General features: G+C 35.4%; 2 protein-coding genes across 2 annotated transcripts in view; one reads left to right on the top strand and one right to left on the bottom strand.

The window, feature by feature from the left end:
• Positions 1 to 16,281, bottom strand: part of LOC130625687 (uncharacterized) — a 33,978-nt gene that overhangs the window by 15,440 nt on the left and 2,257 nt on the right. The window lies entirely within an intron of this gene.
• LOC130625676 (uncharacterized) lies at positions 338 to 14,623 on the top strand. Its single transcript, XM_057440776.1, has 3 exons — positions 338 to 417; positions 963 to 1,047; positions 10,586 to 14,623. The coding sequence occupies exons 2-3, from the start codon at positions 1,002 to 1,004 to the stop codon at positions 12,628 to 12,630; spliced, it is 2,091 nt and encodes a 696-aa protein (XP_057296759.1). The 5' UTR covers positions 338 to 417; positions 963 to 1,001; the 3' UTR covers positions 12,631 to 14,623.

Genomic DNA, 16,281 nt, shown 5'->3' with positions numbered 1-16,281 from the left:
AGCATATCTTAAACTTGCTTTTTTCTGGCGACATACAGCCATGAAAACTTTGTAAAAAATGTCACTAGAAAGAAATATGGATATTTAGTTACGAAACATAGTTATTTCTTTGTCGTTCTAGTTGTTATTTTAGTGAATTAAGCATTAAACAGTTCTTTAATTTTTTTTTCCGTCGCTTAAATTTTTTTTTGTGGCTGCCACAAAAATTGTTTCTGTTCTCTTCTTTAAAGCATTAAGAAATTTGTAGATTAAGTATTGATCATCAATTTGTTTGTGTATGCCATAGTGATAAAAATTTTAAAAATTTAATAAATAACTATTATATTATTATTCTTAGTTTTATTATAAAGAAATAATTAAATCAAATAACACACGCGACTAAATGTTTGGAGATTGGAGATCGTGTGTTATTGTTTGGTGAGTTTCCGTTTCACTGGTTGATATTTCCTTTGCTTTTAGCACACTATTTACCATACTGTGCAACCAATTCTTTCTTTTAACTCGGAACTTCACAATTTTCTATGCCTCTGTTTACTTCCCTTCAGCTGATTGCTGTTTAATTCCCTTCATCTGGTTGCTGTTTAATTCCCTTCATCTGGTTTCTGTTTAAGAATTTAAAAAAAACATTCTGCATGTTGAAATGAAAAATATTTTTTCAATTTTATTGGTTGTTATTTCGTTTTGTTAAAAACTTTTCATTGCTGCAATGTTATTTTCTCACCGGTAGAAACAAAATGTTTTTCAATAAAGCAACTTTCGGAAATACCAATTTTCTTTATTGGAATCTCATCCTCTTCGGTATTCTTATGGTTTACTTTCCGCGACATTGTGTAGTTGTATTTTTGCAAGGAAAATAATTCTTGGACTTCCCTTTACCTTTTCCTGGCAAGTTCAATCCGCACCTAAATGCAGTCGCAATATTTGTATTAAAATGTTACATACAGTAATTATTTTTTGTTTAGAGTGTGAAAAAGCAGTAATGCTAGTCTACGTGAAGAGATATGACCGAGAAAAGAAAAGAGAACATTGAATATGGCTTCCAAAATGGTAAACAATTATTTTTGATACACCTCGGGATGTCTATTGATTTGTGAGTGCTCTTCTGAAACATTAAATGTCACCAAAGTTACGTTTCGAAGGATGCATATTCATATTGATTATTTTTTGTGGTAATGTTACGATAGCTCCGTAGAATATTTAGTGTGCGCGCTGATTTCGCGTAGAATATTTAGTGTGCGCGCTGATTTCGCGTAGAATATTTAGTGTGCGCACTGATTTCGCGAAAAAATAAGTACAGTTACTAGAGGCAAAAGATGCGCGCCTGAAAATTAACACAAGTAGAGTTGGGATCTGAGTGATTAGAAAAAGGGGAGGGATGCCCTCCTACTCTTGAAACTTCGGAACTACTATCTTTTTTTTCCTAGTTGTGTCCTAGTTGCGTTTGTTACGCCCTCATAGCGAAATGTTGCATGCTTGGACGTTAAATGGCGGAAAAAGGGTGCAAATAAAAAATAATAGCATACAAAGTTAATTTAGTGGCAAAATAACCAGAATTGTCAGAATTAGTATCTATGGTATTTCACTTTTCGAAATTCGAAATGTTGCTGATTATAAGGCAAAAGTCAACATGTTCGAATGTTTTGTTTCGGACTTAGCACTTCGTGAATTTATTTTTAAAAGCATTTTTAACCGCAAATTTTCTTATTCTGTACTTTTTAAGTAAGAGCGATATTTTTTATTCAACTTTAAATGTTTTAAGCAAAACTGCTGTTGCTTTTATATTTTAAATATTTGAAGCCAAAGTAGTCTAATAAATAATGTATAAAATAAAAAATGTAAAATAAGTAATGGATTTACAAATTTAACATTTCAACTTTCGAACAAGTTAAGAGTTTCGCAAGACATACGAGGCATCATCCTTTCACATTTTTTCCTGAAATTTGTTAAACTAGTCGTTAGCCCGTGGAAAAATGCACAGGTTCGCCCGTCCTTTTTGTACCGCATTGCGTGCGTCTCGCTACTTGCGCAGCTAAGCTACCATTTTGCGTGACGGACAGACGTATACGGGTATTTTATTATAGACTAGTCGTTGCCCGTGGAAAAATCCACGGGTTCGCCCGTCCTTTGAATTTACCCGTGGCAACAAAGTGGATAAGAATATATCGCATTTGATATTCGTGTTTCCGTAACATCATTTTCTAACTTAGCGGGGGTCCGCGCAGAGACAGACAGACGACGGCTATTATTATAGAGACTAGCCGGGAGACCCGGCGTCGAAACGCCGGGTTAAGCCACAAGTAACTGTTGTTGAACGCCTTGAGGAGCGCTTAATAAAAACCGCAAACTGTGCGACCCGGTGAGGTAGAGCGCTTTAGTACGGGTATGCAGTATGTCGTAAATCAAGTGGAGGGCACACACCATTGCAGTGTTGCGACTGTAAGATATTTAAAAAAAAATAATTTCCCGCAACAAAAGCTGAATTAAAACAGTTTACAAACCGTTGTTACTCCGCCATAGCAAAAACAATTGGGCAATATTATTTTATTTTGCGGAATAAGTTTCCGTAAAAGTTCAAAACTTAATCATGACAGTGGGCCGAGAACGCATAATACCCTTTTCATAAAAAACTTTACTGCAATTTCGGTTTAACTTTAAACACAGGAAAAATCCAGTCGTTACCCCATAAAAAAACTAAAAAAACTCCATAATTTGAGTGCTCTAGTACAGGTATGCAGAATATGTCGTGAATTGAGTAAAGCTCACACAACATTATAGTGTTTCGGTTGTAATGTACTTTTTAAAATATATGTATATATATAACTTTACTGCAACTTTAACCGAAATAAAAACACAGTTTACAACCTGTTGTTACCCCGTCATAAGAAAAGAAAATAGTCAATATTATTTTATTTTGCGGAGTACGTTTCAGTAAACCTTAACAAATTAATCATGACACCGGACTGAGCACTTAGTACAGGTAAATGGTGTCACACATGCGTTATAGCCATAATAGCCTTTTCCCAAAAAAACTTATCGCAACTTCAATTTAAATAAAAAACACACAAAACACCCTGTTGTTAACACCAGGCTGAATGTTTATTGCAGGTAAAAAAACTTTATCACAACGGATTAAATAAAAACACGGAAAACGCCCGTCATTAACACCAGGCTGAGCACTTAACATGTAAATTGTGTCATACATGAGTAACAGGCGTAATAAAATTTATCACAACGGTTTAAATAAAAACACAGGAAACAGTCCGTCGTTAACACCAGGCTGAGCGCTTAACAGGTGAATCGTGTCATACATGAGCATAGGGGTAATACCATTTTTCAAAAATCCTTATCGCTTCGGTTTTAAAAGAAATCAGTGAACAGCCTGGCATTAACCCGGTTCAGTTTAAAAAATTACTCAGCAATTTTATTTTGCATAATAAATTTTTAAATCAGTAATAAAAGTGGCCGCTGCCAACTGCATTTAGCATAAGAATTGTTAAGAATTGTGTTGCAGCCAAACTGCATTTGGCTACTTTCACTTGCAGCCAAACTGCATTTGGCTACTTTCACTTTTTAGCAGGATGTAGCTAAAAGAGGAGCTAGCTAGGTAGACCCAACTTCAACATAAAAATAAATAATAATATACCAAACTGAATAGAAACTTTAAAAGTATAGGAATAAATAAAGCTAGCTATAGCTAGCTGCCTCAAAATGTACGTTTTGTAGCTAGCCAAAAACTTAAAATTGGTCTGTTTAAGATTTATACGTAGCTAGAAAACGTGATGAAATATTCACCTTAACATGTGAAAACAAACTAAATAATCCTATAGGATAAAAAGTACTCAGAAGAAATAAGGAGGATTGAAAGGAAACCTACAAACTTCACACCATCACTTCCAAACCAAAATGGCCTTCGTAGGGGTAGCATGTTTCCGATTTGTGTTGTTTAATCGCTGATAATAAAGAAAACGTCTCTGGAATGTCCAAACACATAAAAGAAACAAAACACGAAATGAACTCTGAGAAAATAGAAATTCTCTATAGGGAAAACAATTTTAATAAAAGAAAATTTAAAGAGGCATTAGCGATTAAACAACACAAATCGGATTTATTGAACAAAAAAGATGAAATAAGACGATTATCTGAAATTTGGGAAAACATACTATAATTTTTAACGACTTTTATTGTTAATAAACGATTTTTATACATTTTATTTTATCAAGAGAATTTTTTAACATTTTGTACATGCATGTTGAAAGTTTTTAGTTATGATCTAAAGATGCTCTGACAAAAATCAGGGAGAAAATTTATAAAACTTAATTTGTTATTTATTGCCTTAAACCCAAGAAATATTTGCTAAATATATTTATCCTAACATTGAAAACAAACAGAAAACAAATATTACAAATATATAAGGCTTTTAGAAGATAAAAAAGTCAAACAGGCCTACAAACCTCACACACTGACCACAAACACGACCATTATCAAAATGGCCTTCGTTCCGCGAAGATCTTGGATTCTTTCTGGTCGCGAAAATCTTGGTTTTTTTTTAAAGAATCAGGCGTTGTGAATGGTATTCCACGCGCGAGCGGTCAAAACAAAGTCGGTAAAAATATATCGCATTTGGTATCGGCGCGTAATTTACATAATTTCGTGTTTCCGTTACGGGACGCGGCTTTCGCGGACACACAGACAGACGGAATACGGCTATTATTAAAGAGATTAGAAAGAGAATGGATTTAGTATTACGCATCCTAATTTTTTAGAATATTGTTGCAAATAAAAAAACTCGTTGTTATAAAGAAGATTTCTTTCTGCGTTGTTACTAAAACAGCAACCAATATTTATTAAGATCTTAAGTTAAGATAGAAAAAAACTAATTTTAGCCATACTTTATCAGCTGAGAACAGAATCGGCCTAAATTTTGTCCCCCTAATTATTCTTTGGTGCTAATATTCGTTACCTATTTAACTTACTACTTAATTTTGTCACTGACAGTCGCTGAAAAATACGGTTTGGCAAAAAGGGATTCCTACATTGGAAAGGATATTTTTGTATCCCATAGAGGATCTATAAATCTTTTTTCGTTCATAAGATATTCAGCTTCAAATATTTCCATCTGATGTTCAGAAAATGATTTTGTATATTTATGAACGAAAAAAATCCTCTTAACAATAGTTTATTCCTCCATGATTCCTGTAAGTTAGAATTTTTTATATTCTTAAACTTTCTAGAACTATTCACCAGTCTAAAGGCCGTTTTCCACTTCAAGAAAATTTTCCGCAGATCGGCACGGAACGGAACAGAAAAGTTTCTGAGCATGCGTACTTCAAATGTTTACATCACGTGAGCAGAAAATTTTCTTGTCTGTTCCGTTCCGAGCAAAGTTGAATCGAGTTCAACCTTGGAGGAAAGAATACGGAAGGAGAAACAACTCTTTTAATTCTATTGAAACACTGCGTGAGGTTCTAGCAGGTGTCTGTATAGAAACTTATTTTGAAATTTTGGCGGTTGTGTGACTTAATTATTCGTAAATAACAATTCGCAACTATGATTGGTTATAAAAACAATTAGATAATTTGATGATGAATTTGATAATATTATCAAAACAAGAAGCCATGTTGAAATCGGTAAAATTTCTTTTGTTCTTATGTTAACATAATTAGCGAAGAAGCACATGCTCGACACTTTTGTAAACAAAAAGAAAAAGTTTATATCTCGTTTTAAAACGACGTTCTGTTATAAGAAGTTATTTCTTTAGTCTTTAAACATTAATCCAGCACACATTTTGTCGGCACTCGTCCGGCGCATATCTATCTATATTGTTTTTCATGATCAAAGTGGCATACTCAAGCCTGCAAAAGTAGGTTAATATCATGGTTAAACGCTTATTTCCAAACGTATTGTTGAAGTTTTTAACAGCAATGTTTACCGACTTATATTAGGCACACTTTCCATGCAAATATCACGTGCCTGCAGCGTGTTACAGTCAGATTTTAATAGAAAAAAGTTAGCCCCTATTAAAGGAGAATATGGAATTTGATCATTTTTTTGCGAAAAAGACTCGGTCGAGCACCTCACGCACTGATTCTTTTGAAATTAAAAACAATAGAAAATTCAATACATTTAAAGCGTACAGAAATGAAGTTGTTTCTCCTTCCGTATTCTTTCCTCGAAGGTTCAACTTTTTCTGTTCCTTTCTGTGCGGAAACAATAGGAAAATAATATTAGCCAATCAGGTTGGTTTATTTCTTCAGAATTGCGCCACAAATCATCTAGAGTTTAGTATTGGAAAGTAGGAGACATAATATGGACGCACGGGAAGAGGAAACCCAAACTTGTACTGATAATTATAATGCTAATGAAGATTTCAGAATAACTCAAAATAAACAGTATCTAGCTGCTGCAAGGTTTCAACAGCAACAGCTACTACTGCAAAAACAACAGTGCGAAATTTTTGACAATGAAAGCCAGGTGGAAAATGGGACACAGAAGATTTCCTTGGACACAGGAGATCACCTTGCTGATCTTATAGAAGAAGTAAGAAATTATAGATGCTTGTGGGATACCTCCTGTAGAGCATTCAAGGAATTACCAAAAAAACAACAGGCATGGACTCTCGTGGCTACAAAGTTTCAACTTAGCGGTATGTGAACTTCTTTTAGCTAGCTACACTAAATGCTTAGAAACATGTCAGTTTTTAGTTTATTGTTTATATTTTTAGTTAAACTTAGTAAAATTTATGTATCATAACTTTAGTGTTTGAAAACAAGTTTTATATATTTATAGTCAGCTTATTTTTGCATGCCTTTTCGTTACAAGTTTTAAATCAATTTTTATCTGTTACAGCCAAAGAAGCTCAATGGACAAAACTTAAGGAAAATTATCGAAAGTGCATGAAGCGACGAGAAAAGGCAACTAGGTCCGGAGCTGGATTAAAAAATCTTCCAACATGCCAATATTTTCGGGAGTTAGAGTTCATAAGCGATACAGTAACGAATAGAGCTACAACCAGCAACGTACCAGACATATTTTCACCACCACAATCTCCTAGTTTACATGGCCAAGAGACTTATCTGAAAGTGTACCAACTTATGTAAATGAATTTACATCACCAGTTCTTTGCTCTGGTGCTAGGAAATCCCCTGGTTTTGCCGTGTCAACTACTCCAACAAGCACCATAACAAGCACTCAAAAAAGCGAAAAAACTCAAATGATATTGACAGCTTGTTAATGGCTTCCATCCAACGCGACTTAACACAAGCAACAACATTGCAGCCAAAAGAGGAGGAAAGAGATCAAGATACTTTGTTTTGTTTAAGTTTGGTGCAGGAATTCAAGGACCTAACAGCAAAGAATAAGAGACTGGCGAGAGTGAGAATCATGCAAGTATTTTGTGATCTTCATGAAGATGATAACGAATGACATTACTTTTTAGACTTTTTAAAATTTTTATTGTACTATATTTTACAAGATTATTTATTTACAGCTACATGGTTTTTATCCCATATCTATCAAAGTTATTATGTACACTGTTCACGTATTCTGTTTGCCATGGGACTTGTCCTTTACCTTCACAAAAGAAATCTCTGAAATTCTCTCTGACTGTTTTGCTAGTATCTGTGTCAATCAACTGTGGGGGGCAGTATTGGTAAGAGGATTCAAATTCTTTATTGCTCATTAAGTAATTGTGAAGAACAACGCATGCTTTTGTAACACTTGTAACAACCTCCTCCTTCGCAATAATTGGCCTTCGAAATATTCGAAATCTGGTTTCCAAAAATTCCAAAAGTGTTCTCGATTATTCGCCTGCATCGCGACAGCCGATAGTTAAATATACGTTCTTTTATGCCAAGTGCATCTCTTGAATATGGTTTCATTAAATTGATTTTTAAGGGAAATGCCTCATCATCAACAAAAACGTAAGGATAAACTTTCTCACGGTCCCAAATTTTCTCTGGATGTGGAAAATTCAGTTTATTCTCAAGGATTGAAACACCAAGGCTGCTACTCGAAAACACCCCTCCATCACTATTTCTACTAGAATCTCCAATATCCACCATGGTGAATTGATAGTTGGCATTGCACACAGCCATTAAGGCTATAGAGTGTGTTTTTTTGTAATTGAATAACATCGAGCCCGATCTTGCAGGAGCCTGCATTACTACGTGTTTTCCATCGATAACATCAAGTCAGTGGTTAAATTGCCACTTCGTTTCAAAATCATTAGCGATTCGCTTCCACTGTTCCTCTGTTCCAGGGCATGGCAAATATTCAGGCATGAAAACATCCCATATTACAACGGTTGTTTCGTTTATGATGAAGTGGAAATTACTGGCAGAAAATTTTCTTTATTTTCTGTTCCGTTCCGTTTCCTTTTCGTTCCGTTCCGCAGAAAATTTTCTTGAAGTGGAAAACGGCCTTAAATTATCACTCAGCTCAAATTTTCGTCGGCTTTATTCTTTCGTGCGCCCAAATTTTTTATTTTAAAACATTTTAAATCAGCTGCTTAAAAAATATATCTCTTTAATAATAGCCGTATTTTGTCTGTGTGTCCGCGAAAGCCGCGTCCCGTAACGGAAACACGAAATGCGATATATAAAGGACGGAAAATGATGTTACGGAAACACGAATATTAAATGCGATATATTTTTATCCACTTTGTTGCGACGGGTAAATAGAAAGGACGGGCGAACCCGTGGATTTTTCCACGGGCAACGACTAGTCTCATTAATAATAGCCGTATTCCGTCTGCCTGTCTCTGCGAGGACCCCCCGCTGAGTTAGAAAATGATGTTACGGAAACACGAATATCAAATGCGATAATTTTTATCCACTTTGTTGCGACGGGTAAATTGAAAGGACGGGCGAACCCGTGGATTTTTCCACGGGCTAACAACTAGTCTCTATTATAATAGCCGGATTTTGTCTGTGTGTTCAAAAGGGTTACCACGTCCTGTTACGGAAGCACGAAATACCATATATAAAGGATGGGAACGACTAGTATATATAATAAAAGAATATAAAAATATATATAAAACAAGATAGTTGCACAGCTAGGAAGCTGTGAAACCAATGTTTTAACGGAGCTGGGGTTTTTTTTGTTACTGAGGATACACAAAACCTATTTCTAATTATCAACGTATCGCAAGCCAATAAAAACTCAAGTCTTGCAACGTTTTTTATTACTTTTCAAACGCAAGACTGAAATATAATGAAATAGAAAATTTACCTCATTTTTTAAGTAAATAAGGTTTCTAATAAAAGTTGTAAAACAAAATCTCTGCATAAAAGCTAGTTTATGTCAATAAAGTATATCCAGCATCGAGAAAACACTAAAGCATGGAAGATAAGAAATTCGCTAACACAACAAAAGGTTAGCTTTGCAATTTAGGTAGCATAACTAATGATTGATGCTTGTTTTACAGAGGAAAAATTAAACAGGGTAGCAAAATTGTAGAACCCTCCTGTTTACATGGTCACTGAGCAGCAAGGTTAAATAATAATGTGCTATTTTATTTAAACTGGTAGCCAAATTGTTATTTTGTGCCGAGGACGCCTAAAAAGGGATGACAGGGAGATCTATCATGGACGAAAATCTAAAATATCTGCAATAGTCAACCGTTGTTTTATGGGTTAAACGCTAGTCCAATAGAACACCCTTTCAGACATGGTCTGCAGAAAATTTTCTACACATCTGAGCAATTTCAAACTAGTTCCATTGTGATGTGGTGTTGTATATATTCACAAGATCTTTTGCGCAAATCGAGAGGCAAAATAAGCATGCGATAAGCCGTAGACCAACCAGCCTATTACAAACTTTAATTTTCAGTGAAGGCATCTTTTGATCTTTAAGTTAAAATCTAGTTTTTGCATGCAAATTAATATACATTATAAAGCAGTGAAAAAATGCTACTAGATACTTTTTAACCATAACTTGACCTGTCAGGGTGAACTGATAATTAGCCTGTAAAGATAGCCATTACAGGATAATTATACGATACATGCAGTAAAATTAGCTGTTTGTGTGGCTAATTATACGGTAGAGATCTGATTTGCTTAAATTTCCGTACTTTTCTTCGATATTGATATTCCGATAGTCTGGCTTCAGGTTGGTAAAAAAAACACAAGAAGTAACAGTGGCTAGCTCAAAATGGACTCATACCAAACTAAATTGAAAACTTGAGAGAAAAGCACAAAATAGAGCTAGCTAGCTTTCTGTATGTATATATTGCAATCTAACTGACACTGACTACGTAGCTGGTCTGCTATATGCGACCGTGATAGCCAAAATAATAAAAACACATTTTACTAAGATTTACATAGGTCTGATAGTATTTTTATTAGCATATAGAAGTATAGAAAACATACGAAGCATTTGCAAGACAAAAAGAGATTTTTTTCAAACCTGAGCTATGCAACTTTTAAAATGGCAGATTAAATATCAATTTTACTAACCGCATCCAAGATACGCATATCTTCACTTAAATCGCAGAAGATCAGGATTTTGTTCGAGCTTTCAGCCGAAACTAGAAACTGTGTGTTCTACAGCTAAAAAACTTTTATCACGAAAAAATTTCTTCTTCTAGGTAAGCCAGAATTGGAAATTAAATGCTTTAATGGGAAGGTATTTTCTGAATTTCAAAAGGCAGCCAATTTCTTCTTCAATTCAACATTTACCGGCTGGATGGAAGGAGACAGTACGACTTATCTCATCCCGCCACTGTTTCGATGCAAATCTGAAGGCTTCTTAGAATCTGGTTTGAATTCTGCGAACGGCATGGTTGGGAATATAATAGGTGATCAAAACGAGTTCAGTCTATACCGTGCCTTGGAAAAAAATCAATCAACTGGTCCACAGATTGTGTTTCACAGCTTCAGATTGCGTGAGCGTTTAAAAACGTACAACAAGCTAATGTTGGCTTCTTATCACGGTATGAAGAATCCGTTCGAGATTCACGCCAAGAAAATTTTACGTCAAATCGATGAAAACACACGCCGCGAAGATGCGGAATGTGATTTTGTGATGTTCGATAAAGAACACGGTGTATTTTTGTTTGAAGTCAAATCATCTGTAAAAGCACGCAACGACGCCAAACAGCAATTAGAAGTCGACAGTATGTTCATGAAAGTGTTAATCGAAAACGGGTTGGCGGAAGCAGGCTTCGTAAATGCTTGGGAGTTATCGGAAAACATTCCCATACACACGTACGCAGTCTACCCCTCCGTGCATCGACCGAGTGGTTTTGAAGATATGGAGATATTTAAAGACGATATCAAATCGTTAGATAAATGGTGGAAAAGAAATGTTAAAGACGTCAAAAAGAGACGATCGAAAGCAGACGAGATCATAGAATTAATGACGATATTGGCTGCGCGATTTGTTGCCATGGCAAGTACGTCACCCATCACTATTAACGAAGCCATCGCCAATCTCGGCGATACCTTAACTCTCCAGACTTTTGGCAAATCAAAAAAATTCAAATTTATGTTTTTCACGCCCAACCAAGATGAGATTCTCCATCACGGGCCAGAAAAGTTAATATTACAAGGACCACCGGGTTGTGGTAAGACCATCATTATGATGTACAAGTCGTTGGAGTTGGCGAAAATTAAGCAGCAGGAGATTAATAACAACCATTGCCTTTCGTCTTCCGTACAAATATCCAACACACCCAACGGTATCAGCTTGAAAAAAATTTTGGTAATATGCGGCTATAAAGCGTACGGGTTAAAGTGTATGTATAAAGATTTTCTTAAGGAAAACTTAGGGTCAAATTACACAGCGCTGGTCGATGTTCTAACAAAACAAGAACTAGATTCTAAATACGGCTCTCCGTTGTTGTTGATAGAGAAAGATAATATATGCAGTCATTATTATTGTGATGTATTTATTGATGAACTACAATCCGTGATGGAAAACCTGATCAAATGTTCTCCTTCCCTGGAAGAAAAACTGTTCAACTTTATTGATTTGTTACCGAAAACATTTCATTTCGTGTGGTTGTCCATTGATCCATCGCAATCCACTGTGCAGGCGATATTACCTCCAAAATATAACGATACTCTATGGGATGTTTCCAAGCTGTCCCGTACATTAAGAAACACTGAAAATATAGTTAAAGAGGTCCGCCATTTTGCTATATCAGGTTATGACGTCACACCGGGGCATAGAATACAAGGTACGGCGACCGAATGGATTGACGTTGACATTGAAAACGAAGAACTTACTCATCAACACTTAATCGAAGTTATTCAACACCTGACGGAACAAAAACGACGGACGCTGAAGGTCATAAATAGTAGTAACATGGCTGAAATCGTAAATCCAGGTAATTTGGAACACAAAGATATATTAGTGTATTGGAATAAAAAAGAAACTAGAAATTTACAACAATTAATCTTTGCGATGGAGAGTGCAAGTATACCTGTGCATATGTTGTCTCCATCATACTCGAGAAATGTTAACAAAGTGACGGTTGCGATTGACGCGGAGGAGATTTTATCTATGGAGTTTCGCGTTGTCATTGCTATGTATGTCAACTACGGAGAAGAGTACGCTGAAAAAAGTTTGATCGTGCCAGTGAGCCGAGCAATGTGTCATTTAATCATGTTTAGAAATATTTCAGTGTAAATCTATCGCTGATAAATTAATAGGGCTGGATTTACAATTTGTAAATGCAAGTAAAGATAGGGAAGTTTACTTGAGGCTCAAGTAAACATTCGAAGACAACAATAGTGCTTCGACCAAAATAAATGCGAACAGTCTTGTGAAATTGATTCGATCGACAGTTGCTAAACGTTAGCGCTCCCGAGAAACAGGCTTAGAAAAAACACAGATCACATAGCCACATTCTGAGACCTAAATTCAAGCAGAATACCTTTTGTATTTTTTTCGTTTGGTTTTGTAATTTAGAAGCTTCCTGTCCACATTTAAATGCATTGAATATGATAATTATGTTGTTTTTGTGTCCAAGCAAGTATGTATATGAAATTTTATTCATGTGTATTCTAAATAGATTTCAAACCAGCTGGCCAATTTATTGGTATAGTGTGTTATGGGTCAAAATGTTGGACAACAATGACTTCAAAAAATGTTGCTATTTCGAATTGATCTAACAAGAAACGTTTTAAGACAAGCAATGTATATAAACAATTAAAAATTCTATTTTTTATCAGTTCAAAATTTTATTTGTAATTTTTTTAGGCAACATTTTTAAATATGTATTTAGCAAGTGATTTGACGGGTGTAACATAAACAGTTTATTTTTATTTATTCTATATCTTATTATTATGAATTCTCTGAAATTCAAGTAAATTCTCAAGTACTGTATCCGACCAAGATCTGCCAGCTCATATTAATCGTCATCAATTATAGTCTACTCAAAATTTTGTTCTAGAGAGAGTGCTGCGTCTTTTTTTGTGAGTAGTTTCAATTCAATTGTTTCAATTTTTTTTCGATCTGTTTTGATCTTTTTTTATCAGAACTAGTCGGTGACCCGTGGAAAAATCCACGGGTTTGCCCGTTCTTTTTCTACCGCATTGCGTGCTTCTCGCTACTTGCGGTACCATTTTGCGTGACAGACGGACAGACAAAATACGGCTATTATTAAAGAGATATCAAAATCCCAATCAGGTTGGTTATTATTCCTATTTTGTCATGTTTAATGTGTAGAAATATATTTTATATTTTTGAGTAATTAAACTGATTTTTACGTCAGCATCGTAGCTGTTTAGAAGTAGAGGGGTAGGGGGGACTACGACAAATAAAACAGTGTTCTCATAAATTTCTTCTTTTAATAACTGAATAAAGACGACAAGCTTCTTCTCCCGTCACGTTAAGGAATACCATTATAGCACGTGACCCTGCGCGCGTTCGTAATACGCAGCTACGCCCAACGGTTATGTTATATTTACAACAAGGCATTGTAAAACGTTTTACTTGCTACATTTTTTATTTTGTGGCAAAAAGATAAAGCTTGTTTGTAAATAGAACAAAACCCACGTTATACAATTTTGGCAATTAATATTGTTAGGATATGGATGTTCTACTTACAATTCAGTACGGGCTCAAAAAAAAACTTGAAATGGTCTGGAAGTAAAGCAGAATTTTCATATTTTGTATAAATTGGGATATCTAGCGGCAGCATAGATTAGCCCAGGACTAATATAGTTAGTTTTAAAACCATTTTTATCTAAATTTCCTCTTATCGTTCTTGCTTTTTTAAAGTTTCTTGGTCGGTTCCTGAAGACGTTCTTAGCGGTAGCTTCATTTACATCATAAATTATACAAAGATGTTTGTAGTTTATTGAGAAGGATATTGAAGGCTTTCGAATTCAACTCGGCTTAATTTTCATAAGATGTCTAAATGAGCAGAAGTAAGCAGTAGCTCTCTAATACGCATATTTAAATTAGCTGCGGACGAAAATGACGCCTAAATGGGAACAGGCTTATAATTCCATTTCATAGTTGATCAAATTTCATAATTTTAAACTAATGGTTTTAGATTTGTCATCATATGAACTTTTTTAAATTTCATTTTAATCCATATTTATATGTTCATGCGAAAATGTATATATTGGCGAGATATAGCTACAAAAGGACTTGATATGATTCTTCGCAGAAAATATTTTTTTGTTTTTTAATACCTAAAAATCCCCAGCAGGTAAGAGAGTCAAATTTCAGGTTCTAACCAACAGAAATATCAGCCCCTAACCACAAAGTTTCTATTTTCACAGTTCACGCTTCCCATTTTCACAGTTCACACTTCCCATTTTCACAGTTCACACTTCCCATTTTCACAGTTCACACTTCCCATTTTTACAGTTCACACTTCCCATTTTCACTGTTCACACTTCCCATTTTCACTGTTCACACTTCCCATTTTTACAGTTCACACTTCCCATTTTCACAGTTCACACTTCCCATTTTCACAGTTCACACTTCCCATTTTTACAGTTCACACTTCCCATTTTTACAGTTCACACTTCCCATTTTTACAGTTCACACTTCCCATTTTCACTGTTCACACTTCCCATTTTCACAGTTCAAACTTCCCATTTTCACAGTTCACACTTCCCATTTTCACAGTTCACACTTCCCATTTTTACAGTTCACACTTCCCATTTTTACAGTTCACACTTCCCATTTTCACTGTTCACACTTCCCATTTTCACAGTTCACACTTCCCATTTTTACAGTTCACACTTCCCATTTTTACAGTTCACACTTCCCATTTTCACAGTTCACACTTCCCATTTTTACAGTTCACACTTCCCATTTTAACAGTTCACACTTCCCATTTTCACAGTTCACACTTCCCATTTTCACAGTTCACACTTCCCATTTTCACAGTTCACACTTCCCATTTTTACAGTTCACACTTCCCATTTTCACTGAAAAAAAACCATTGCAATGCTGACTATTATTATCCCAACTCCAGTCGATAAAGCCCGTGGAAAAATCCACTGAGGCAGGATAAAAAAAAGAAGAAGGGTTATTTGAATTTTGATGACGTCAGAAACACATCCACAAAAAAAATTATTCAGAAGCTTGTTTTCACGCAGCCTCTATTGTGTAGAGCTTAAAACGCTGATCAAGAAAATGTATATGATCATGTGCTTTTGATGAGCGGTTAATGAGATATAAGGGTTTAGAAATTGTGCCGACGTCAATAATGGCCCATCAAAACCCTAAAATGTTTTTTTAGAGATTTGTATACCTGTTGCCTACATCGCATAGATTTGGAAACGCTGATCAAGAAAATGTATAGGATCATGTACTTTTGACAAACGGTTACGAAAATATTGAGGTTTAAAGGATTTTTGATGACGTCATCAACCCGGTCATACCGAAATTGATTCAAGAACCCAGGTTTGGAAAACTTACCCAAATTGGTCCCAGAGGTGAAAAATCATTGACGTCACTACCTCGTTTCCAAGTTATTTGGCCTCAAAGTTTTAAATGCATTGTAATGGCTTCATTAATTTAATATAAGATATTGACGTTAAGTCAATGTTATCCACATCTCGCCGTAACGTCAGATAGATTAACAAATCAGACATAAGTTTTCGGCGACATTAAAGGAAAATGACGATATCCACTTTGCCTGTTACAGACACACAGACGGACACACTTAGCGTATTATTATAGAGACTAGCCGGGAGACCCGGCGTCGAAACGCCGGGTTAAGCCACAAGTAACTGTTGTTGAACGCCTTGAGGAGCGCTTAATAAGAACCGCAAACTGTGCAACCCGGTGAGGTGGAGCGCTTTAGTACGGGTA

The sequence above is a fragment of the Hydractinia symbiolongicarpus genome, chromosome 14 (assembly GCF_029227915.1).
Source record: "Hydractinia symbiolongicarpus strain clone_291-10 chromosome 14, HSymV2.1, whole genome shotgun sequence".
In the NCBI taxonomy this organism is placed as follows: Eukaryota; Metazoa; Cnidaria; class Hydrozoa; order Anthoathecata; family Hydractiniidae; genus Hydractinia; species Hydractinia symbiolongicarpus.
The sequence above is the reverse complement of the archived record's forward strand: the minus strand, read 5'-3'. Positions and strand labels throughout refer to the sequence as shown.